The sequence below is a fragment of the Sinohyriopsis cumingii genome, unplaced genomic scaffold (genome assembly GCF_028554795.1).
Source record: "Sinohyriopsis cumingii isolate HCF-2022 unplaced genomic scaffold, ASM2855479v2 utg000938l, whole genome shotgun sequence".
In the NCBI taxonomy this organism is placed as follows: domain Eukaryota; kingdom Metazoa; phylum Mollusca; class Bivalvia; order Unionida; family Unionidae; genus Sinohyriopsis; species Sinohyriopsis cumingii.
The window spans coordinates 662,302-689,844 of NW_028315944.1; the positions used below are offsets into that span (position 1 = coordinate 662,302).

Below are 27,543 nucleotides of genomic sequence, written 5' to 3' on the forward strand. Positions count from 1 at the left end.
TATACGAGTGAGCATTGGTCCGACCACATACACACACATACACACACACACACACACACATATATATATATATATATATATATATATATAACGTGAATTTATTGTACGTTCTTTGGATGTGGACTAACAACCATCGATCGGTTGACGAATTTGTCAGTAGCTGTTCAAGTTTAAGATATTAATAAAGACGGTTCTCAGAGGTAATGGAAAAGTTTGTGCTTTAGTTTTCAGGTAAGTAAGGGAATTTTATTATAAGTCAGGGAAATTGTGACAAAATGGGGGTGGGTCTTGGGATTTTGTACTTCAGTATGGGAATTTTTAAGACGGACATGAATAAAAGGAAACTTAACGTCAGATTTTCAGATTTGCTTTAGCACAAAATGTTTAAAATTGTCCTGTGGACATTTAGTTACTTACAATTCAAAAGTCAACAGTTCCTTAGAAACGGAAACTTGCTGATGACAACTTGACAGTATGTGTGAACTGATAAGTGTAGTTTGGTCTAATAATTACCGGTGGATTGTAGTTTGGTCTAATAATTACCGGTAGATTGTTGTTTGGTCTAATAATTACCGGTAGATTGTTGTTTGGTCTAATAATTACCGGTAGAGTGTAGTTTGGTCTAATAATTACCGGTAGATTGTAGTTTGGTCTAATAATTACCGGTTGAGTGTAGTTTGGTCTAATAATTACTGGTAGATTGTTCTTGTCTACTTGTTTTTGCTAAACTTTAATTATTGTTGTTCATTTCAGCTGCTTGTGTGGAACTAGTATTTATATAACCTAATTAAATATACATTACTGAATAAAGTACATGGCAATAGTTGGGCTTCGTTTAGCCTTGAGAAATGTAATTTATAAAACTTTAAACTTGACTTAGGTGAAACATGCTACATATTTTGGATGCACTTAGTTGCATCTTATGTAATTAAACTTTATTTAGATTTGTTCTGGTTGTTACCATAGCAACACAAGTATGCTTGTTTATTGGACTGAAGCAATTAGAGTTAAGGGCCTTCCTGAAGGACACCCCACTATGGCTGAACTAGGCTGATCCAATGGCAGGATATGAACCTCTTTCAGTCGGTTGCTTGGCCGAAACGCTAATCATTGAGCCACATCAGACCTGTCCTTTTGGAGGATTAATGTCGACCTTAACATCTTAATCTGTATTATATGACAAGCTTGTACAAGGTGATAGTTATTTTGTTATGAACACACACACACACACATATACATATATATATATATATATATATATATATATATATATATATATATATATATATATATATATATATATATATATATATATATATGTATGTATATATATATATATATATATATATATATATATATATATATATATATATATATATATATAACAACCAACGAGGATTTGAAACTAATTTCATAACTTGTAAATTTCTAGATTTGACAGCCTTATAATTCATACAAAAACGTGTGTATAGCAATGGCCTTAACACACTGTTACCCATTGTAAATCATTTTTTTCTCCAGCTCAGATGGGCAGGTGAGCTTTTGGTATGGCACTGCGTTCGTCATTGTACTCTCCGTCAACACTAGTTTGTTGCTATTCTGGAGTCCAAAATTCGGATCTGATTTCGATAGTCTTATATCATCAAGGTCTTGCATAGGTTTGATTAGTTTAAATATATTTTGTTTCCACAATAGGATGCAATAGAATGGAGCACAAGTTTGAACAACTTAAATTAGCCTTCTCCTTACAAGTATTATATATTACAACATATTCAACATGACAACATAATGATAATGGAGAGAGAAAGAGAGAGAGAGAGAGACAGAGGGAGATGCGCAAATCGTGCGATATTGGTGATATATTTATACACATTATGTAAAATTTTATATTTTTCATTTGCATCGCCCGTTCTCCCGAATCAGTAGAAGTCCAAGCGAATAGTTGCATATGGCATTGAGAGCAATTTTCTCGTTAACTCAGTTCGTTGTCCACTGTACTAGGGACAGAACACGAAGAAATGCATGGTGTTTCAATCCCACCACAGTAACAAAAAGCATAACGATCCGCTTGTAATGACCTTATAGTATGTCCTAATCTAGTATGGATAATACACTGGGTTCCATTAATAATACTTAGCATTTTGCTAGATATGATATTTGGACATAAACACTTTTGCAAAGCAGTGTAAGACATGCAACACTGAGTATCCTGTTCGAGATTGTTCTACAAAGATACTGTTGAGGGCATAACAAATGATTCAGTAGGATTTAGCCTGTAATTGCAAGTGACCATCGAAGGTTATAATTTGTTTGTTCGGACTTAGGGGGAGAAAGTAATTCACTGAGATAGTCTGCAGTTTAACTCGTTCTAATGTTGTACATTGTTAATAATTTTTGTCTTTTTCTTCTAGAATGAAGACTTTTCCACCCTGTTTCAAAATAGAGAGATTGCCTACTAGTGTATTTTGGAAATCGTGTAACTAGGTATTTTTGCCGCTTTAGCTTTTCCAATTTGTTTGACTCGATCAACGAGCATCCGTCCTAGACTTCATATTCCAAGACAGGCTTGATATAAGCTAAATACAATTTTGCTGCTAAGTTTGTATTTTAGTTTTCGAAGATTGGCTATTCGAGATAATGCTGTTTTTAAAATGATATCAATGTGACAAGTCCGTTTGGTATTTGATGAAAGTACTAGATGGCGATGAGAATCCACATATTAAAGTTCGACATAATCAGAAACAAGTCCAAGATTATTTGTAACGTTACTGTTAGTGAAAAAGATAGACAATATTTTACTGGATTGAACATTAAGAGTCACTGCATGGACCAGTTGTTCTGATTTATTAGATAACTGCTCGTGACAAGCTCTATTTCAGTACAGTAGGAGATGTGTGTGTGTGTGTGTGTGTGTGTATGTGTGTGATTTGTATTTTTAACGTAGAGTTAACAATTTGTCAGTCATATCGCTACGATGTCTATAGTGTGACAGTTTATAGTGATGTCTAGCACTGGGGCATCATGCTGCAGACATGTAGCATGATGTCCCACCCAGTCACATTATCCTGACACCAGGCCACCCAGTCCTAACACTGACCTCTTAATGTTGAGCGATAAGCGAGGCAGCTGTTAGTACTATTTTTGTAAGTCTTTGGTATGACTCGGCCGGGGATCGAACCCACGACCTCCAGCATCCGAGGCGGGCGCTCTAACCACTTGGCCACCGGAGCGGTCACAATAAGAGATGAATAATGCAGAGATGAGTCATCTGCAAAAAGACGAGTGAGAGAGCTCACACCATCGGCAATATCATTTACATAAAGTAGCAACAAGATTTCTCGTGAATAAGCATCATGCAAAAGGACCGTTTTGTGCGATTTAGATAACTTTAACAGCATTTTATCAGATTATCTGAAACGCCATATTCGTTCAATTTCAATAATAAGCCTTTGTGCCAGACCCAATTAAATCCTTTTAATAGATCACAAAATACAATGCAATAATTTTGAGATATAATATGATACATTTCAGTAAGTTTGAAAAACAGTGGAGTGACCAGGAAGGAATCTTGATTGATACTTATAAAAGATGTTTTTTTTTTTTTATAAAAGTGATTTTTCACTTGTTTAGCAATGCATCTTTCAAAGCTTTTTGTGACAAAGCTAAGTAGGGAGATTGGTCTATAATCCGTAACCTCGTGTGAATCCCTTTTTTTTGGGATGGGAAGAATGTTCGCAATTTTCCATTTATCTGGAAATTTGTTTTCCTTCAGTTATGGATTAAAAAGCATTGCTAGCCACGCTGCTATTGTTTCACTGACGCCTTTAAGCATTTTATGACTTGCGCCATTTGGCCTAGTGGATATATGGACGGAAATATAATTAATATCTTTAATTTCTTTTTCAGTAATAGTAATTTCGTTTAGGGTATAAGAAAATCTTATTTTGATCGGAAGAGGAACATTACTATCTTCAATAGTTAAAATTGAAATAAAATGATCATTTAATAAATTGGCCTTTTCTTTTTTTATCATAGATGCAAACCGAAGCATTATTTCTTATAGCTATAAGTGGTGGAATATAATGTTAATCTCTTTTAAAAGGGATTTTGAACTTTCCAGAATGTTTTAGTAGCATTTTGTTCAGAATCTGAAAGATGTGCATCAATATTGCCCTTTAGTTCACTTTTTCATGTTGTTTACTTCATTCCCGATTTGTTTGAATTTATTCCAGTCGACTGGCCTACAAGGATTGATGGCAAATCTGCGTGCTCTATCTCTTTTCCTTATCATATTTCTTAATTGACAATGAAATCACGGTTTATTGGCTGGGCGAACTATTACAGTTTTACAAGGAATACGCATGGATGAAAAGTCTAATAGTTTGGTTATAAATATATCAGTTACACCATCAATATCCCTTGATGTTAGCAATTGATCTGCCCAGTTAGTTCCTGTCATCAAAGTGCTTAATTTGTTAAAATCAGCTTTGCTGTAAATCTAAACACGGCCCATGTAGGCCGCGGTGAGGTGCACGTTAACGCTGATTGCTATATTAGGTGCATCATGATCGCTAACATCTTTCGATTTTTAAGATTGTTTTATGAATTACATTTGTACCTCTACTTACAAAGAATGAGTCAAGCAGCGTTTTGGTTGTAGGAGTAACTGATGTAGGATTTATTATCACATTTTGTAGAACATATCGTGCTATTAAATTATCTGCATTTGCAGAAGTACAGGTAAATCGGTGTTTAAGTCCCCCATAATAATAATATGTTTATTTGTGTCACTGACAGTATCAATTTGAAGCTTTAAAACTTTCCATAAATTGGTTGAAGAGTAATTTGATCTGTGATCTGTACCCTACCGCTAAGGCTAATTTATGCGAGCGAGGGTAACGTTATCTCAATCCACTTTTGTTCAATCAATGGCATGACAGCCACAGTTCGAGTTTTGCAGACCTTTGCTAAGTAGCTTATCAGAACCGTACGTGGTGACGCCGCCTCCGTGGCAGTCTCTACAGTCCCTAAAGGGTTCTTTAAAAGCATCGAGTTTTAAACAGTTCATACGGCTGTTAGAATTTAAATGTGTTTCACTTAAGCATAAAATTAAAAATTCCTCTTCTGTACTTTCTAAGTAATCAAGGTTTTGTCGGATGCTCCTAATATTTAAATGAAGCAAAGAAATGGGTTTGATTAAGAGCGCAATTTATGCGTATTAATGCGGGGATTTTGCATTTGATTGGCTGATTTTGTTATGTTTCTGGAGGCTATATTTCTAATTCATTTTAACCAAACTCTTTCCTTGTATTATTAAGATCATGGATGAGCTCGATAATGAACGAGATCCACACACATTAAATAAATTATCTTGCATGTGATTGGCTGAGCCTTTTACCAATCCAGAAACCGTATATTTTTCTTGATTTTAATCAAACGTGGTTAATAGACTGACATGGAAAAGATGTTGGATACTTTTTATTACGAGTGAGCCTATGAGGCCTGAATACTATGAGGAGATATTACGTATGACTGATATCTATGATGAGATATTACGTATGACTGATATCTACGATGAGATATTATGTATGACTGATATCTATGATGAGATATTACGTATGACTGATATCTACCACTCAAGCTTTTTTTAAATAGGATTTGATAAAACCTGGTAAATAAATCTATATCCAAAGATCATGGTTGAATATGATGACAAATTTATTTCAGTATGATGACAAGTTTATTTCAATATGATGACAAGTTTATTTCAAGTTTATTTCAATATGATGACAAGTTTATTTCAATAGGATGACAAGTTTATTTCAAGTTTATTTCAATATGATGGCAAGTTTATTTCAGTATGATGACAAGTTTATTTCAGTATGATGACAAGTTTATGACAAGTTTATTTCAATATGATGACAAGTTTATTTCAATATGATGACAAGTTTATTTCAGTATGATGACAAGTTTATTTCAATATGATGACAAGTTTATTTCAATATGATGACAAGTTTATTTCAATATGATGACAAGTTTATTTCAAGTTTATTTCAATATGATGACAAGTTTATTTCAATATGATAACAAGTTTATTTCAAGTTTATTTCAATATGATGACAAGTTTATTTCAATATGATGACAAGTTTATTTCAAGTTTATTTCAATATGATGACAAGTTTATTTCAATATGATGACAAGTTTATTTCAATATGATGACAAGTTTATTTCAATATGATGACAAGTTTATTTCAAGTTTATTTCAATATGATAACAAGTTGATTTCAGTATGATGACAAGTTTATTTCAATATGATGAAAAGTTTATTTCAAGCACATAAAGGACCGTGCATATGAATTTGTGAGATTTTCAACACCACAACAGTGATATTTCTTATCAGATTCTGATCAAATGGTTTTTTAAAAAAGTCATATTTTAACAAGATTTTTAATGAATTTCTTTATTAGCAAGTTCTCCCATATTAATATGGTAATTTTTTGTATCTTCTTGGCTAAGCTGTTTTCACTCTATGGAATCCGAATTCCAACGAGATTTTTTCCACCAATTAAGCTTACATTGGCATTGTCGCAGACAGCTTCTATAATAAGTAAGGTCTGCGAATATTAATGAGTTAGCTTTCATCTGATTTGCTCAGCTTTGTTATCTCTACATCTAGAGACTATTATTTGTCATGTAATTTTCATTTTAACTTGGTATATGGTTTTATATGGTCAGTATCGTGGATGATTTCGATCATGAGACTGCATACTAATTATGCATTTACCGTTAGAAATAGTTGGCTTTTTTAAAACCAGGATATAGTATAAAACAATTAAGATAAAAAGTATAAAGTTTTAGAAAGAATTAATATAGGCTGTAGTCTTACAAATGCTAAGGACTACGGTTTAGTAAAATGGTCAACTGTTAATTGGTTTTATCTTTGTAGAAATAAGGTCGATTCCCTTCTTTGTATATTTAAAGCTGACAGCATGAGTGTTCTTACAATTTGTCCTTTTAAATTAATAGGCCAGAATGACAGCTTTTTAATGTACTAGCAGATTACTGTTTCAGTTTAGTAAAGACGTATGACAGTTACTGCCTCTTCTAACAGTTTGTCTGTCCACATTGGAAAGCAAATATGACAGCTGTTGAGTGTCCTAGCAGCTTGTCCTCGTAGACTGATAGGCAGATGTGGCAGCTCTTTAATGTACTTGCAGCGTGCCTTCTCAGACTAGTAAGGAAATACAAGAGTTGTTGAGTCTTTTAACAGCTTTTCCGCTCAGATTAATAAGTAAATGTGAGTTTTTGAACAGCAGCAGTCACATGCAATCGGTGGAGAAGAAGCAGAAAAGAAAGCCACGAAACACAAAGTCATGGGCGTAGTAAACAAAGACGCCTTTACAGCCAGGACAACAGTTACAGGCCACAAGTGCAACTGACGAAAAAGATATATTCATAATGTTATGATGGCCGGACCAAGTAAAACACAAAGACTCCTGTTTTGCTCGCCACTCAGCTGAAAGAATCATACACCTGAAAAAAGAACATTGTTACGGTTGTCGAGTTGATCATCCTAGTCAACTGCAACACGACAAAGGTTTAACGATAAATAAATAAGAAAGACTGGAAGAATTTCTGCATGACTCAAGGGGACTCAAAATGGACATAATGGTATATAGACATAATGGTATATAGACATAATGGTATATAGACATCAATGAGCATCCCCTACTTATATTGACCTCTTAGGAGCCCAAACACCGAAACTTTTGCAACAGAGTATCGAAATTGCCTGTTCATAGACTTATTTGACAGATCTTTATAATGCAAAAGTAATGCTTGAACTCGTGACGTGTAATTACCAACTAAGAAGAATACCAAGGATCCTTATTATCTTCTGACTCTTTACACAGCTTCTTGTGTGTTCCAGTGGTGTGTCTAAACAATGAATTTCCACATAAAAAACCTAAAGACGTTCGAGCTAATGTCATAAACACAGGCGACAATCATCAATAAGGGATCGATTAAGTAGCCGTGTACTTTTCCTACGACTACTGCGTGTGATAATTTGATCCATATGGATTACCTCTTGTTAAAGACGAAATCATCGAGTTTAAGAGAAACAATATAGTATCCAATCTATTCAAAAATGTGCGATTACATAAACATAATCTTTGACACCCCTCAGAACATCTGCTGACTTATTTTGGAGGTGATTTCTCTTGAAATGATGATACAATAGAAAAGTGGTTTTGTGAACATTATATGGTTATCGATTTTCTTTAGCCGATCAACATAAATTGCATCGATGACAAAATGATAGAGTACTAAATCATTGGGACTCGAGTCTTACTTAACAACTTTGTCAATTTGTAAATATGTTCATTGTTACGGGGTACAAAAGTTGCAAACAATAACATCCAACACAAAGTATATTCCCAGCCAATTTTTAATGTTCACCCAAGCTAGGGCTCAAGACGACTGCCCTTTACAGAGAACAATTCTTTAGTTTTACACCAGGGCAATAGTTTATCAAGACAACAGTGATGACAAATGCAGACTCCAACTCCAATGGGTCAGAATCTTTATCAGTATCAGATGTGAACTAGGTAGAATTTGTTTCTAACATTACCATATCTGACCGCTTAGAATCCGTTAAACTAAAACTTAGACTTTTACGTGGCGACATTAGACTGCTACATGGCCATCTGACCATCCATATCAAGTAAGTGGACTTACTAAGTAACTGCTACATGGCGACCTGACCATCCCATATCTGGTAAGTGGACGTACTAAGCGACTGCTACATGGTGCCCTAAGACTGCTACATGGCGACCTGGCCATCACACATCTGATAAGCGGACGTAGGATGCGACTGCTACATGGCGACCTGGCCATCACACATCTGATAAGCGGACGTAGGATGCGACTGCTACATGGTGACCTGGCGACTGCTTGCTGACCATCCAACATCCTTTAAGTGAACTTACTTACAAAATAATTTCGATACAGTAAATGATTTAAAGCCCAATTTCCCTAATTTTAATATATCATTTGGGCGGTGGGGTAATTCTAAGCAACATGAAGGAGTATATGTCATTTGACTTATCTAAGTTTTTTGGTGAGTTTACTATGATACCTTTCTCTTCACAAAAATTCTAAAGAAAAGATGCACATTCAAAAAAGATGATAGGAATTAAACAAAATTTTGATCAAATAAGTTCGTAATTTAGAGACATTTTTTAAAATGTCATTTTTCTTACAACTCAATAATTATTTAAACGTGTGTATATTTTGTCTGATATAGAAGTTTTTGTATATTAAGTTTCTCTATTCTCAGACAAAATACAGATATAAAATTCACCAATCACAAAGTTTTGAACATAAAGTTGGCGCATTCTTTTACGTCCAGGCAAATTGTTCCCCAGCGTTCTTTCCATATAGTAAACAATGATTTCAGTTTTGATTTTAAATATATTTATCATATATTTGTTGATTTTTTTAAAAAAAGAAGTCCCTTAAAAGCTAATGTTCAAATTGTAATTATTTTCGGCTTTTGTCGAGTTAGTAGTGGAAGATTCCTAAGTCTGTACAAACTGATCAAGTAGTCTTTCCTTAAATAATGTATCAAACCACTACTTACTTGAAAATATTTTGACTAACCCAAACTAAAACTCAGTTTCCAATAAGATGTTGAATTATTTCAATCTATTATTATAATACTGTAATATCAATTAGATACACCAGACATCGTAGTTTTGGAATGTTTGTCGTTAATGATATTAATCCAATAGCAAACTAATCTCTTTTTTATTTTTCAAAGTGTAGACGTGTTCTATCAAGCTCACCATAAGACAGATATGTAGAGGTGGATGTTTCACCTTTAAGTAAGGTTCTTAGAAAGTCTCGTTGCAAATATGTCCTCCATTCGGAACTTTTAAAACCCAAACTTTCAGTTGTATACGTAAGAAGTGGAATTCTTGTCATATGAAGAAGCTGAAGTTGACAGCCTGGGGACAAATTAAGATTTAATATTCTTTTCTTAAGACGATTGTTACCGTTCCTGGCTGGACTAATTAGGTTCTTAATTCACATCAAATATCAACCATTCTTCCCATGAGTCAATCATAAATATTTGTTTTTTGTTGTTGAAAATTTCAAGTTCCGAATCATCTAATATAAACTTCACATTGTGTCTGTTGTTTCCTTGATCTAAAAGATGTGTTAATGACAAGCTTATAATTTTGGCAATAATTATGGAATACATCAAAATTAGTTTGCATATCTTTTGTATTGTTTTAGACAATGCAAAGGTACTGCCTACATAAAGCAAGTCAAATATATATAAATTACAGTTTAAACTCAAACGACAATGCCATTGAAATACAAGGTAAATAAAGCATGATAAAGACTATCACCATAACTACCTCCATGGTTACATGCGAGTAACCCCGATTTCTCTCCATTAGGAAACATATACGATTTCACATCTATATACATAATCATAATTACTTTTTAGTATTTTCCGATTTATAAAAGTGTGCATCAATTGTCACAATTAATAAACTTTTCATACCTTATGGAAAACGTGTTTATTGCAAAAAATTACAAAACAATGCTTTATTTCTCCTTTCGAAAATTCTAGTAAGGGATTTAACACAAACACAATATCAGTTGTGGAATATCTTTTACGCAAAACTGCCTATGCCTTAGGTAGTGTATTATTTTCTTCTTGAAAACGGGAATCAGTTGAGATCAAGATCTTGCTTAGACAGTTCCGTAACGTAATGGCCCGTTATTAGTGAGATCTGATTTATCTCCCTTATTGACTGAATACTCTAGCTCACGTTTCTGAGTCAATTTATAATTAGGGTGGAAAGAAAGGTTCATGTACATAAGAAGAGAGGCGTTACCTGTACATTTTGAATGTTCATTAAAGATGGAATCGTCACCAGGTGATTTACCGGTATTAGATTTCAAATTTCTCAGCTAATTGAGTATTTTATCTCAAGGGATTGGTTCATTTAATACTGTGAAATATTTTATATTTAATGCTGATTTTATCTGCCTCTTCAATATTCTCATGGGATGAGTTTTTAATTTCTAAATAGTCAGAAAACGTAATAATGTGGATATGTATGCCGCCATTTACTTTTAGTCAAATTACTTATTATAATAAGTGTAACAATTTTTGTGTTCCTGGGTAGTATTTGTTATTTCCTAATTGCTTATGCCTCAGAATTATAGAAAATGGGTATTATTCTCCACAAACTTTGCTTTTGTGACCAGGAGAGTGATATTTTGAAATTTACCTATTTTTCAGAATATTCCAGATAGATTCAGTGTTGAGTAAACTGGGAGTAGCTTCTAGAACATTCTAGAACTTTCCTGTAATATAAATAGCAGTATAAATATAGGGGCCTTAAGCCAACCAGTTCAGTTTAGTTCTAGCTGCCTAAGTGGATACATATCTGCATTTTTCTGAGATGGCATCCAGAGGCTGCAAGCATCCGGCAGATGCATTTTGCTGTGTCTGCGGCCAGTTTATCAAGACAAGAGCGAAAAAGTACTCCGTGGAAGCATCTGCTAAGATGTGTGAGGCCTACAAGGCATGTATCGGCATGCCTGTCGGGGATCAATACAAACCCTGGGGACCTCATTTCACCTGCGAGCACTGCCCCCCAAAAAACTGGAAGGTAAGATGGACAATTGTTGCTTGGAAATTTATGTTATAAAATTTGTTACAATTGTAATAGTTTTTAATTTTAAAATGTTTTAAAATTTTCAGTGTTATTAAAATTATATATGTTGCGAGAATTTTTTACACATTAGTCATGGGTGAAATACATGTATTTTTATAGGATGGTACAGAGGGGAAAAGAGAGCCATGAAGTTCTCTATCCCGAGAATTTGGCGGGAACCCACTTACCACTCAATCAACTGCTACTTCTGTATAGTGGACCCTTCCAAACGTCGGACTGGCAATAATGCTATCACGTATCCGGACCTTCCTTCATCCATCGCCCCGGTGCCACACTGCCTTGAGCTCCCCGTACCCACTCCTCCTCCTCCTCCGGAGAGAGATCAACCGTCTTTAGAAGAGAGCAGCAAGTCAGAGAGCGAGGAAGACGTTGTATACCCAGATGACAATTTCAGAGGTGGAGCTGAGGAGAGAAACCCATACTACCCCAACCAAAAAGACCTCAACGACTTGATCAGAGCTCTTATTCTTATCAAGGCCAACGCCGAACTTTTGAAGTATAGGCTCAAGCAGTGGAACTTGTTGGATGAAAGTGTGCAAGTCGCAGATCAGAGGAAGCGTAACCAAGCTTTTTCTAGCTCCTTCACCCGTCAAGATGGGCTCTGCTTCTGTCACAATGTGACCATTCTGTTCGAGGCAATCAGAATAGCCTGTAACCAGACTGAGTGGCGCCTCTTCATTGACAGTTCATCCAGGAGCCTCAAAGCCGTGATGCTCCATAATCGGAACAAGTGCCCATCTCTTGCCCTGGCTCACTCGGTGCACCTCAAAGAGGATTACAACAACATCATGATCTTTTTGGACGCCTTGAAGTATGATGAGTACGGATTGGAGGTTATCGGAGACTTCAAAATGGTGGCATTGCTGATGGGTCTCCAATGTGCTTTTGCCACGTTTCTCTGTTATCTTTGCCTTTGGGACAGCAGGGACACCAAGGCGCATTACCACAGGCGGGACTGGCCACAGCGAACCGAGTTCTCTGTGCGGAGTAACAACGTCAAGTGGGAGCCACTGGTGGACCCCCGGAAGGTGCCGATGCCACCACTACACATAAAATTGAGCCTTATGAAACAATTTGTCAGAGATCTAGATAAGGAGTCGGCAGCCTTCAAGTACCTTCAAGGCTTCTTCCCTAAGCTGTCTGAGGCAAAGGTCAAAGCCAGTGTCTTCGCTGGACCACACATAAATAAGATCCTGGAGTGCAATGAATTCCCCAAGAAGCTCACTAGTAAAGAGAAAGCGTCTTGGGACAGCTTTGTCGCAGTGGTTTGGGGATTCCTAGGCAATCACAAGGTCGAAAACTACGTGAAGCTGATAGAGACTCTGGTGAAGAAATACGGCACAATGGGATGCATGATATCCCTCAAAAAAGTCAATATCCTTGATGCTCATCTTGATAAATTCAAGAAGAACATGGGATCATGCTCGGAGGGGCAAGGCGAGCGCTTCCACCAGGATATACTGGACTTTGAACGCCGTTACCAATGACAGCATAACAAAAACATAATGGGAGGCTACATTTAAGGGCTGACTCGTGAAAGTAATTTACAGTATAATCGTAAATCTCGAAAAACTACTCACTTTTAAATCTTTTGTGGTCATTTTTGTATTACTTTAGTATAAATACATGTTAATTTGGATTCATATGTTGTTCTCTTATGACTTTATGTGAACGAAAAGACACAAATTCGCCCGTTTTCTCACTGGAAATAGATAAACTTCAAAATATCACTGTCCTCGACACAAAAGCAAAGTTTGTGGGGAATAATATCCATTTTTTAAATACTTTTTAGGCATAAGCAATTACGAAATAACACTTGCAACCCCGGAACAAAAATTGTGTTACATAGTGAAATTTTGTGTCAATTATTCTTTGCATATGCTTATTATTGACCTGTATTGTTTTCAAGTGCTTATTGACCACATTAACAGCAAGTGCTTATTGACCAGAATCAACAGCAAGTGCTTATTGACCAGAATCAACAGCAAGTGCTTATTGACCAGAATCAACAGCAAGTGCTTATTATTGACCTGTATTGTTTTCAAGTGCTTATTGACCAGAATCAACAGCAAGTGCTTATTGACCAGAATCAACAGCAAGTGCTTATTATTGACCTGTATTGTTTTCAAGTGCTTATTGACCAGAATCAACAGCAAGTGCTTATTGACCAGAATCAACAGCAAGTGCTTATTATTGACCAGATTAACAGAAAGTGCTTATTATTGACCAGTGTTAAATGCAAGTGCTAATTATTGAAACGTTCTGTTTGTAAATGCGTATTATTGACCAATATTTTTTGCAAGTGCTTATTATTGACCATCATTGATTCCAAGTGCTTATAATTGGCCAGTATTAACTGAACGTGTCTGTTACTGACCATTAGTATCTGAAAGTGCTTTTTATTGACCATTAGTATCTGAAAGTGCTTATTATTGACCAGTATTATCTGCAAGTACTTTTTATTGACCAGTATTAGCTGCGCGTGCTTATTACTGACAAGTATTATTTGGAAGTGCTTATTATTTACCAGTATTGTTTGCAAGTGCTTTTATTGACCAGTATTATCTGCTAGTGTTTATTTTTGACCCGTATTGTTTGCAAGTGCTTATTATTGACCAGTATTGTTTGGACGTGCATATTTTTGTTTTAGATATTGTGTTTGCAATTATCTTAGGTTATTTTAGGTTTTCTTTTTATGAAACATTAAACTTTATCTGATTCTTTTCTTGTAACGTTTCGTCGCAGAATTACATAAAATCGTACTTTCTAATGTTTTTAATTGTGATTGTTTTCTTGTACTGTTTACTTGCAGAAACCATGTCAAATCTTACATTAGTTTTTTTTTTATTAATTGTAAGTTTGTTATTGTAATGTTTTATAGCAGCAACCATGTCAAATATTCTATAAAAAAGATTGTTGTAACAGAGTGAATTGTGTAGACGTCTGGTAACATAAAACAATTTTAAATTCCTGTATGCGAATAGAGACCGTGTTAAATTCGTAGCATGTTAAAGGATACTGTACCTTAGTGCATCTTATCGTGACTTGACTGATTATTAATGAAGTTCCGTTTGATAACTATATCAGGCGAAACAGGACAAGGAGTAAACATTGGGTTTTATTTATCGGAATGCCAAGGCCTGAAATGTTGCAGAAACAGCGTTCATACTTGTTAATAACATTTGTCATAAGTTGAAACTTTGCAGAGATCGGTATATTAAATCAAGCGGGATCGTGAAGGGGTGTTTGTTAAGACTGGTGGTTAGGTAATCCAGAGTTCTAGCTGGATAAGTTAGCGATTTGTTGCATGTTTCCCAGGCGATGTTCGTGTTTTAAATTTAATTACATTGCCGAAACAGGCAGTATGGTTGCCCCACATGGCGATTGGTCTTGCTCCGAGGGTGGACGAAGCACTGGTAAAGATTGTCCAAAGGACGTGTAGTTGAGAGTCTATAAGAGATACGTAACCAGGGGTATAAGGAGAAGGTTTTGCTAAAGGGAAAAGAGAGCGAACCTCAAAGCAAAATAAAAACTACTGTCTTAATTTCATACGTAAGTTTTAGTTGGTATGAGTCCTAAGGGTTTGAATTGATGTTTCACAAATTATATATGAACCATGTATATTAGGAATTGATTATCATTAGGTTCGTCGGATGCTTTCTGCCCAGAAATTGTTAGTTAGCATGGTGTAGTAAAGTTAAGAAGTGAATTTGTTTGATCTATTTGTTTAACCAAGGTGTGAATTCTTTTAACGTATGTATTGGTTGTATTAACATCTGATCTGCATTCTGGGTTATATGGTATTCATGGATCATCCATACGTATGTATATGTCAGACATTTAGTTCAAGCTGATGGTGATTAATAGTTCACACTGCAAGACAGTGGCACATAAGTAGGCCAGAAGTAGCAATAATGTTTCTGTGCAGGTTGACCCCTACAAAAAAGCTCTGTTGATTCTGGAGAGTGGCCAGCAATCAGCTATAAAGTTATGAAGACATAAATGACAATTGAAGTTCGAAAGACTCACTTCGTGATGAAATTTGCCGTATTTATGTAAAACAGAATGGCTAGTTGCATTTTTGAGTTAATTATCTTTCTGGTAGAGGTGCATCCTACTATTGGTCCTATATATTTTTAATTTGTTTATGTAATTAATTAGACTGTTATATTCTGTATACAGAAAGCTCGTGTTGTTCGATTCTATATCCCTGTATACAGAGAGCTCGTATTGTTCGATTCTATATCCCTGTATACAGAGAGCTCGTGTTGTTCGATTCTATATTCATGTATACAGAGAGCTCGTATTGTTCGATTATACATCACTGCATACAGAGAGCTCGTGTTGTTCGATTCGGTATCCATGTATACAGAGAGCTCGTGTTGTTCGATTCTATATCCCTGTATACAGAGAGCTCGTATTGTTCGATTCTATACCCCTGTATACAGAGAGCTCGTGTTGTTCGATTCTATATCCATGTATACAGAGAACTCGTATTGTTCGATTATACATCACTGCATACAGAGAGCTCGTGTTGTTCGATTCGGTATCCATGTATACAGAGAGCTCGTGTTGTTCGATTATACATCACTGCATACAGAGAGCTCGTGTTGTTCGATTCGGTATCCATGTATACAGAGAGCTCGTATTGTTCGATTATACATCACTGCATACAGAGAGCTCGTGTTGTTCGATTCGGTATCCATGTATACAGAGAGTTCGTGTTGTTCGATTCTACATCGCTGTATACGGACACAGAACACAATTATTTTTACTATATGTTCTCTACATTTGTTTCTCAATACTGACCTTTCCACTGTGTGACAATCAATACAAATCATATGTTAATCTAAAATACCTTCAAAGATGACTTCACGGTGAAGTTCTTGTCAAGGGTTGACCTGCATTGTTTTGAGAGGCTGGACTGTCAACAGAGCAGGATGTAAACAGAACACAGATTTCACTTACGGATCATCACCAAGGCCTTATTACTCACTGTGCACTGTCGCCGAAATACACACGGAACACCACATCCTGAGCTCATATTATCAAGAATAAACAATTACCTTTAAATCCCTACAAAAATATGCATAAATGTAGCTCTTCTATCACCACCAAAATGAGAGGAAAAAATGTTCTAAAAATAGGCTAGAACTATATTCGTGGGTACTGAACTGGAAGTACTAATTGTGACCTGACTCCATACAGAGAGCTCGTGTTGTTCGATTAAACATCCCTGTATACAGAGATCTCGTGTTGTTCGATTAAACATCCCTGTATACAGAGAGCTCGTGTTGTTCGATTAAACATCCCTGTATACAGAGAGCTCGTGTTGTTCGATTAAACAGCCCTGTATACAGAGAACTCGTGTTGTTGGAGTCTAAATCCCGTCTCAGATCTTCATTTATTCAATCCATTCATATCTTAATATTCACTGGACACCATGGTCGATAATCCTCTGGTCACCGGCAACAATCAGCAAAAAAAGAAAGATAGACCAACCACACATGTTTCCTTGTAATCTTTACTCACACAAACGATGTCAAATTTGTCTTAATCAACATTGTTTTCTTGTAATGTTTACTAGCAGAAACCACGCAAAATCTTACATTACAGCGATTTTAGTTTAGAGTGAGATTTTTTAAGTTTATGATATTTGTTTTAACTAATTTACTTTCAGTTCCAAATATTTGTTTATTGTTTTTGTTTATAAATGATTTATTTAATTATCCAAAGTATTTGTGAAATTTCGACATTCATAACATTTCCCAAACTTACCTCGGGACATTTTCTTTTCTGAACTTGATGACTACTGCGTCCAGTCTTTTATTAATTGATGTTATGTAGGGCACAGTAACGACATCTATGGTGAGACCTTGCGAAGGTTGCAAAGAGTGTTGATTGGGTAAAGAATATATGGCGAAATCGATTTGGCAGATGGACACAATTTTAGGTCATGCTATTCCTGTTAATAAAAGTAATCAGGTAGAGGATACTACTTTTTTGCATTTGAACTTGGCAGTGAACACGTTCGCGTCAGTTCAGATGAATTGAAATCTTGTGATGAATCCTCACCCTATTCACGCACACACAAACACACACACACGCGCGCGCGCTTTTCAATACAGTGTCACAGAATCAGGCAAAGAAATAACTTGGTTTTGTCTTAAAACTATTCGACTATTTCTCGTTGTACATGCGTACAACGTTATCTAGGGTGAATGTGTTTTTCCCGGTAAGCGACTGTATTAACATGTACCTAGCCACAGAGATTACTTGTGACAGGTATCATGACTAACATGATATGCACGGGTATTCTACCCTGACTTGTACTCACTCTCCTATGGATTTAAGTAAGACCAATTTCTAGAAACCAAACTGGTCGTTTTTGGATCACGTCAAGGAGTATACACTCTCCATTGTTCTCCAGCCATAGGGCTGACTGTGTTTGTAGCTGACTGTGTTTGAAGCTGATTCTGACTGTTATTGTAGCTGACTGTTATTGTAGCTGATTGTGACTGTCGCTGTGATTGTGTCTATGAAGTGTGATTGTCAATGTGTCTGTGAATATGACTAGAGCGGTCTGAAGCTGTCCGAAGCCGTCTAAAGTTGCTTAGAGCTATCTGGAGTTTCCAGAACATTTAATGTTACGTGCTGTCGATACGTATGTATGTATGTACGTATGTCTGTGCCACGGACGTAGACGTAGCAAATTAGAAAAAGTGTTGTATGCTGTCTGTACGTGTAACGTATGACTGTACTCGTGGTGGATTCATAAAGGGTGCGAGCGGTCGATAAGAGTGTGGACCAACCAAAGGAATCGTGCGACTGTACAAGGGGTCTAGAAGCATACGTTTGGATCAATTGTTGTTCCATTGCATTTTTTATATCCATAAGATTATTTTGAATCTTCGTTATATCCATAAGATTATTTTGAATCTTCATTATGTTCATAAGATTATTTTGAATCTTAGTTGTGTTCTTAAGATTATTTTGAATCTTAATAGAATACATATTCGAGATTATGTGAATCTCTTATTGTGTAAAATACTGTTTGAGGCGTATGTGCAGTCCATGAGGTTTCTTGGATCTGTACTTCATTTTGATTTAATATGTTTGGTTTATTTTCGATGTATGAATGTTGTGTAGAGTGATTTATTTGAGTAAATCGTATGTTGAGAGCGTGAGAGATTCATTGTAGTTTTACATCATATATTTATCTTTATTAATTCATTCATAAATTTCCATCTTTCTCACATTGTGTTTGTCTTGTCCATTTAGTCCAAAAACCCACTCGGTGTCTATTCTGCGACATACTGCACTAAATTTTTAACGATGTATTGGGTTCTCTTAAATAACTACTTCTAATGTGCTTATTAGAATACTAGATACAAATAAATAATTTTCTTATCGTTACAAATCTTTAAGTTTTCCACGACTTAACAAGTTTCTAACTGTTGAACTATGATAATACGAAGGAAATGATTCTCTTCTTTCTTCATTGATCTCAACGGCATGATCTAAGACCAAACTAGTCAAAAATATTAGGAAGCACTCATTACACCAACATATAATGAACATCTGCAAGGCTACATATCTGGAGCCGAGACTCATCAGCCCCATTCGCAATTTCCTTTCGGTGGATGCCACTAAAAAAACGTTTGTGTGTTCCTTAGTATCTGTTCACTATGCTACGTTTCGTTGACTGGCTCCAGTCCAATGTACATATATGACCTTACCCTAGTGTACACCCCATCTAGAAACTTACGCACCTCTTCCGACACTCGTGTTCTCATTGCTCTTACTGTTAAAACGAAGTCATACAATGAATTGCCCATTGATCTTAGTAACATTATTTATTTATCGTGTGCAGTGCATGATCAGCCATCTAACAGCGTCATCATCAGCAAGGTGCAGAGCCTGCAGTCCACCGGGGAACTTTGTCAGCCATCTGTACTCCCCAACTAGAAATTTACGCTCCTGTTGAAACTAAGTCATACTGAAAACGTTCTTTTGCGTAACAGGGCCCAGATACGTAGAACGAATTACCCATTGTGGAAGAGGAATGTTGCTGAGTACCGGCAGCCATAGTAAAGGAATTTATTACATGAAACTACAGGGGCACTCAACTTCATGCCCTCTAGCCGGATCTGCTGAAACTTGATTCGCCGACTTGGCAACTCTCAGCTCAGCAACCTTCATTTCATGTCCACCCTGTTGTCAAACCGAATGCAGCTGCTAGCCACATACTACAAGTGGCAAAAGCACCCCTCGAGAAACAGCACCGATGAGTGGGGACAATACTGCTGTCGGAAGTCAGATGAACTAGATCAAAATACTCCGGAGGCATTTACAACAATAGAGCTTGAGAAGGTGCTGTGCAAGATCAAGTCAGGCAAAGCAGCAGGATATGACACTATCCTACCTGAGTTTCTGAAGCATCTTGGTCCGAAGGCAAAGGTATGGCTCGCCGCTTTATACACACAGGTTGTTACGGAAGGTTATGGCGATCCCAGAGTCTGTTTCAAGGTACTGGAGCGCCTGATTCTCCAAAGAATCGTTCCGAACTTGGAAACACCATAACTGTTGAGCAGGCAGACTCCAGGCATCGTCGCAGCACTTACGATCAGGTCCTTGCCCTAGGTACGTTTGTTGAAAACGGTTTTCAGAGGAACCTTAAAACTAGAAGTTTTGTCCTTGATCTAACAGCGCCATATGACACGGTCTGATATGCAATGCTGTTGTTTGAAATTTATTGCCGCGCCGGATAGTTGAGACTATGGAACTGTTCCTTCGCGACATTCGATTCAGAGTGCAATCCAAGAGAGCCGGAGCTAGTGGAAACGTCAGACTAATGGACTACTGACGGTCTGTTCTTTCGTCAGGTCTGTTCAATGTTTGTGTATCAGTGACGTGCCTGAAACACAGTCGCGTAAGTTCATTTATGTAGACGATATTTTTCTCGGGACCCAAAGTCGCTCGTTTACTGAGCTTGAGGGGGTACTGAACAAGGACGTGGATGAGATGACGGACTTCTTCAAGAAATGGCCCCTGCAGCCAAGCAAAAAGACTCCAGCGTCTTTCACTTTAACAGTGCAAATGCGAACAGTTTGCTTTTCATCCTCAACTGGCAGCACATAAAGCACGACACTACACCAACATACCTTGGTGTGACTCTGGACAGGTCAGGTCACTGACATTCTACAACTACCTGAAGCAAACTGCAGCAAAACTTAGCACTCGAAACAACCTACTCCGAAAACTTGCTGGCTCGATCTGGGGCGCTAGTGCTCAGACACTTAAGACATCATCACTGGCCTTCTGTTATTCGACAGCCGAGTACTGCACTACTGTCTTGGCTTGATCGTACCTTACCAAGGTAATTGACGTTCAGTTCAGCACAACAATGCCCATAATCTCTGGAACACTACGTTCTACTCCTTTACCATGGCTGCCGGTACTTAGCAACATTCCTCCTCCACCTGTTTGACACAAGGACACTGTGATCTCATTCAAGAGTGCTCTTAAAACTCACCTATTTCGACTTCAAGAACAGACTTAAAGACTTAATAGTGTTTACTTCCTTAATATTATTGCCACCATATTTTTGTTTTGTAAATTCTTGGTGTTTGTGATTTTGTAATCTTGTCGTTGTATGTTTTTAGGTGGTATCTAATATTGTTATTCGCTTAGAGCTTCTAAAGATTAGGCGCTGTTCTAAGTCGATGGTATTATTATTATTATTATTATTATTATTAGCAATATCTAAAACAATTAGGATAATTTTATATTATTTAGAAGGGAAAATTATATTTGGGGCAAAGATGCATTTCATTTATAGGCAGAAAATTTAGATTCCACACTATCAGAGTTAGTAGAAAACATGGTACATTAACTCCCTCTACACCCCCTTCCAGCACCCTACCCCCAATGCTGATGGGAGTTAATTTTCTCCTCATTAAGCTACTTGGGCATGGAATGGACTGCCTACTTTGAGCACAGATGTGAATTGTTCCACTAGAAAGACAGGCGATTGCAAAGATTAGCAGTGTTGTTAATGCTGTAGAATGCATGCACCTCTGGCACAAACCCGGATGGTAGATAATGACGCCACGACATCTTTTCCTAATGTGGCTATACACTTCGCAATGTTAAGCATGCTTGGTGTCAAGTACTTCGTGCAGGAAGCATAAACGAAGGTAGTTTGAAGAGTGTAATTGTAACATCTGCCTCGATCTTTCAAACTAGTCAGATGCTCGTCTCTGTGCATTACTTCTAAGTAGTGAATTTTGCCAAAAAGATTTTTATTTGCAATTTAAATGAATTTGGTTGAGTTGAATGCACGCATTAGTAAAAAGATAGCCACTATTAGTGTCAAAAGTTAAAACGAAACAGATGTCGAGATAGATACCTTTATCTAACGGAAAATTGGTCTAATGTAGCAATTACATCATCATTACTTTATTTTTTTTAGAGCTAGAAAGGTGAAGAAATAGGACACAATAAAATACAATTTTGTGTATTCAAGTTGCAATAGGATACGGAATATTCGTTTGAATACCAGAAAACGTGGTTAGGAATCTGGTCCTTTCAGAATTATAGTTGACAAGTTTGAATCGAATTCCTGGGGAAAAAAAAAGCAGATTTCAAAAGCGAAAGTGAACAGATTATTAATCTGTAGGTGAGAGAAATTTAGATACGTTTATTCTTAGAAAACACCAACAAGTCTCATTTTGTTACGAAGGTTATAAATACACTGTTATCTCCAAAATTCAAGTAGACCTGTGGTTAGCCCCCAACCCCACCCCAAGCAGGAATCTACTCTAATAAAAAGAAAATAGTCAAAATGTTTAGCAATAATGCAGACGGCTTCATGCTACGATAATCCCGAAGCCGTTCATGCTTAAAAACGGATTTTTATTGTTTTAAAATCGTCGTCTTTATACAAATACTGAATTGTACAATTATTTTCTTTTGATACAAGTTAAATTATGTCAGGGACAAGATCAGTTGATTTCCATTTCCTGAGTTATACATGCGCAATGTAACTCAAGAAAAACACAAATTTATTTATTTTAAATGTGCTCATTTTACTTATCTATCCAACCTTCCATCCATACATTTATCTATCCATGCATACTATCTACGTACCAACCTACCTACCCACCAATTATTTGCACCCGATGAAGCAACGTCACAAAGCAAAAGCTTGATTAAAATACATTGAATTATTATGGACTGGACGATAAAAGCGCGATTTTCCTACCACATTGTTCTCCAGAACATTGTCATCCTATCACAACATTGTCATCCTACCACAACTTTGTCATCATGCCATATTGTCCACAACATTGTCATCCTCTCACAACATTGTCATACCACCACATTCTCATCCTACGATAACTTGTCAACCACATTGTCTACAACATTGCCATCCTATCACAACATTGTCATCATATCAAAACATTGTCATCCTACCACAACTTGTCATCCTACCATATCGTCCACAACATTGCCATCCTATCACAACATTGTCTTCATATCAAAACATTGTCATCCTACCAAAACTTTGTCATCCTACCACAGCATTGCCATCCTATCACAACATTGCCATCCTACCACACCATTGTCATCCCATCAAAACATTGTCACACAACATTGCCATCCTATCACACCATTGCCATCCTACCACAACATTGTCACACAACATTGTTATCCTATCACAACATTATCATCATATCAAAACATTGTCATCCTACCACAACTTTGTTATCCTACCATATTGTCCACAACATTTCCATTCTGTCACAACATTGTCATCCTATCACAACATTGCCATCCTACCACAACATTGTCATCCTATCACAACATTGCCATCCTACCACAACATTGTCATCCTATCACAACATTCCCACCCTATCATAACATTGTCATCCTATCACAACATTGTCATCATATCAAAACATTGTCATCCTACCACAACATTGTCATCCTATCACAGCATTGCCATCCTATCACAACATTGTCTTCCTATCACAACATTGTCATCATATCAAAACATTGTTATCCTACTACAACTTTGATATCCTACCATATTGTCCACAACATTGTCATCCTACCACAACATTGTCACCCTACATATTGTCAACAACATTGTCATCCTATCGCAACATTGTCATACCACCATATTGTCATCCTACAATAACTTGTCAACCACATTGTACACATCATTGTCATCCTATCATAGCACTGTCCTCCCATCACAACACTGTCATCCGACGGCATGGCACCACTTAGTATGCAACGCCGTGTCTGTAACAATAATTCATGTTACTTAAGCAAATGGGAAATTGACTTGTGGTTTTCATTACTATCAAATTATGCAAGGAAATTGACTTGTGGTTTTCATTACTATTAAATTATGCAAGGAAATTGTTTGTCAGCTCTAATAGTGGAATCGCACTTGTCGAGCGAAACAAGTAATGGCTATTATACACAATAACTGAATGTTCCAATCAAGACGTGGTACATCACGGAAATATCCTTCTCAATGAAAGAATCATAACAGCGACTTATCGCAGTTAATTTGTAGTTGCAAACTGAAAGAACCTTTAGAATTTCTTGACAATTTTGTTATCTCTCCGTCCTCAATACCAGTGACAACATTCATATCCCCTTGTTTGGCCTTAATTCCACGGGATATTATCTTTTTCTACAAGTTTGGGATAAATATGTGCTTCAGGTTGGCGACAATGTACACATCAATTTGCAAGAGATTCCTGTCAAAATGACTTCACTTGATAAAAAGGTTTCGACATAATTTTGTATTCCTTCAGAGTTCATGGAGTTCTTGTACAAAACTTGTAAACTATTATCCAGGCAGTTTCATGTAATTGAAAATCTCTCAACACAGCACTTAAATATATGCATATAAGTTTTTGTACGTTTAGCTACACGATTATTAGTTAGCTTTTCCATTCTCTGGCACAAATTTTGATCAATGAAGATGTTTATCAAATCCATATGGTTACAATCACAGTTCTCCTCTGATTGTTGTTTCATGACACGTCATTCATTTTAATTCAAGTCTACTGGTATTCAATAAAGACTTGATTAAAATCGCACCAGGATGTAAGCAATAAATCTTTAGACAAAACAATATTTAAAATTGCAAACAACAGAAAGCAGAACGTATTTAATGACTTAAGGTGGAAGATTTCTACAACTTTTGCATGTTCTATATATGCAACAAAATTACTTAACGAATTTCATGATAAAAAATTACCCTGCGATAGATTTTTCAATAACATAATCTAGATTGTCTGAGATGATTTCAGTCTCGTAGGGGTATTGATTCCGGTCTCGTAGGGGAATTGATTCCGGTCTCGTAGGGGTATTGATTTTGGTCTCGTAGGGGTATTTATTCCGGTCTCGTAGGGATACTGATTCCGGTCTCGTAGGGGTATTGATTCCGGTCTCGTAGGGGTATTGATTCCGGTCTCGTAGGGGTATTTATTCCGGTCTCGTAGGGGTATTGATTCCAGTATCGTAGGGGTATTGATTCCGGTCTCGTAGGGGTATTGATTCCGGTCTCGTAGGGGTATTCAATATCTATATACGAGACTAGCATACCTTTAGAAACTCCCAATCTATTTATATTTTCTGGGACTAACTCCATCTAATCGCAGACATTTATTACATTGTCGTCTCAAAATTCACCATCTTCAAATAAAGCAGCATACGAAAATTTTATAAAGATCTTGTATTTCACAACATGTGTACTATACGAAGCTTATAAAACATTATGTATATACCACCACATTGTCATCCTACATGTGCACTATACGAACCATATAAAACATTATGTATCTCACTACATGTTTAGGGGCCCCGAGTGGCCGAGTGGTCTAAAGCGCTCTTCGTTACGGATCACTGCCATCTCACCTCTGTCTGCGTGGGTTCGAATCTCGGATTCGGCTAATGTGGGTATGTGAGAAAGCTTGCCAGTAGCTTCTCGTGGGTCGGTGGTTCTTTCCAGGGTTTTCCCCGAGTTCTTCCTCCACCATTAATACTGGCCGCCATGTATAGCCTATCGTGTGCTGAAAAATAGCGTTAAACCCTACAACAACAAGAACTACATGTGTACTATACGAACCTTATACAACATTATGTATCTCACCACATGTGTACTATACGAAACTTATAAAACATTGTGTATCTCACGACATGTGTATTTTACTCTCAAACATCTTTAAAACCATGAACCATGTTATTATAGTTTCTATGCCCTGTGCAATAGCTGCCACTTTGGTGCTCAATGTTCATTTCTACGTTTGCTATGCATTATTTAGTATTTATAACAACGTTTGTTCTATCACAGTCTAGTGCTCTTTAGAGAGTCTTAATATTTTGGGAAGAATCTTGTTTACGTAAAATATATAATAATAAGGACATGTATGTCAGTAATTAGCTGCATGGTAATGATAATTACTATTTTAGGTTAGAACCGAACATGTTCCTAATTTACAGCCTGATCTCTATATTGTGTATGGCTTAAATTAATATATATATATATATATATATATATATATATATATATATATATATATATATATATATATATATATATATATATATATATATATATTGTAAGTCTTGGTACAGGATGGTGTCTAAGTTATGTCTAGTTTTTATTCATGACTATAAATTGTAATAACCATCCATAGTCATGACATTATATAATTAAAATGTGTACATGGGTATAAAATGCTATTCAAAAATAGTCATATAATTTACAGGTAGAGGATTTTAGCTGCCGTATGAGGTTTCAAAACTATGAAAGTAGTTTTACTTTTCTTGTAGTCGACAGGGATCATCTAGACTGAGTATGATCGCTAACACCTTTACAGTCGACAGGGATCATCTAGACTGAGTATGATCGCTAACACCTTTATAGTCGACAGGGATCATCTAGACTGAGTATGATCGCTAACACCTTTATAGTCGACAGGGATCATCTAGACTGAGTATGATCGCTAACACCTTTGTAGTCGACAGGGTCATCTAGACTGAGTATGATCGCTAACACCTTTGTAGTCGACAGGGCTCATCTAGACTGAGTATGATCGCTAACACTTTTGTAGTCGACAGGGGTCATCTAGACTGAGTATGATCGCTAACACCTTTGTAGTCGACAGGGTCATCTAGACTGAGTATGATCGCTAACACCTTTGTAGTCGGCAGGATCATCTAGACTGAGTATGATCGCTAACACTTTTGTAGTCGACAGGGGTCATCTAGACTGAGTATGATCGCTATCACCTTTGTAGCCGATTTGCACATCATTACAATTCAGGTTATTGGTACAATATTTCACAAGAAATTCTACAGGCCACTGCAGGCACATCATCACCTTCAGCGTTGGATATTATCTGGAATGCCACTAAAGTTTATTCAGGGTTTTATTCATTATGACTTGTGTTAGTAATTCTAGGATTATTTGGGATTTAATTTGAAACACTTAAGTCCTTTTTGCAGTTTTACTTCGTTGTCTATGGAAATAAATTATTTGTTGAATTTTACAAAGCTTATTGCTTTTCACTCTCTTTATAAAAACTTATTTTAAGACCATAGAGACCCAATAATTCGGATAGAAATATTTCTCTTCGTTAAAGATGTTCAGAAAAAAATTGTATGCAGGTTATAAATTTTATTTAAAGATAATTACTTTTACAAACCAATTTACCAAAATCTGACTACAAAAGACTTCACATAAAGTGCG

The 27,543-nt window shown here is 36.4% G+C and overlaps 1 protein-coding gene across 1 annotated transcript in view; it reads left to right on the forward strand.

Annotated features, from left to right (window-relative positions):
• LOC149772990 (uncharacterized) overlaps positions 1 to 27,239 on the forward strand; it is a 220,275-nt gene extending 193,036 nt beyond the window's left edge. The window contains exon 5 of the mRNA XM_089946958.1: positions 26,625 to 27,239. Coding sequence (XP_089803084.1) covers positions 26,625 to 26,642 — 18 coding nt within the window. The 3' untranslated portion in view covers positions 26,643 to 27,239. The remainder of the gene's footprint in view (positions 1 to 26,624) is intronic.
• The last annotated feature ends 304 nt before the right edge of the window (positions 27,240 to 27,543 follow it).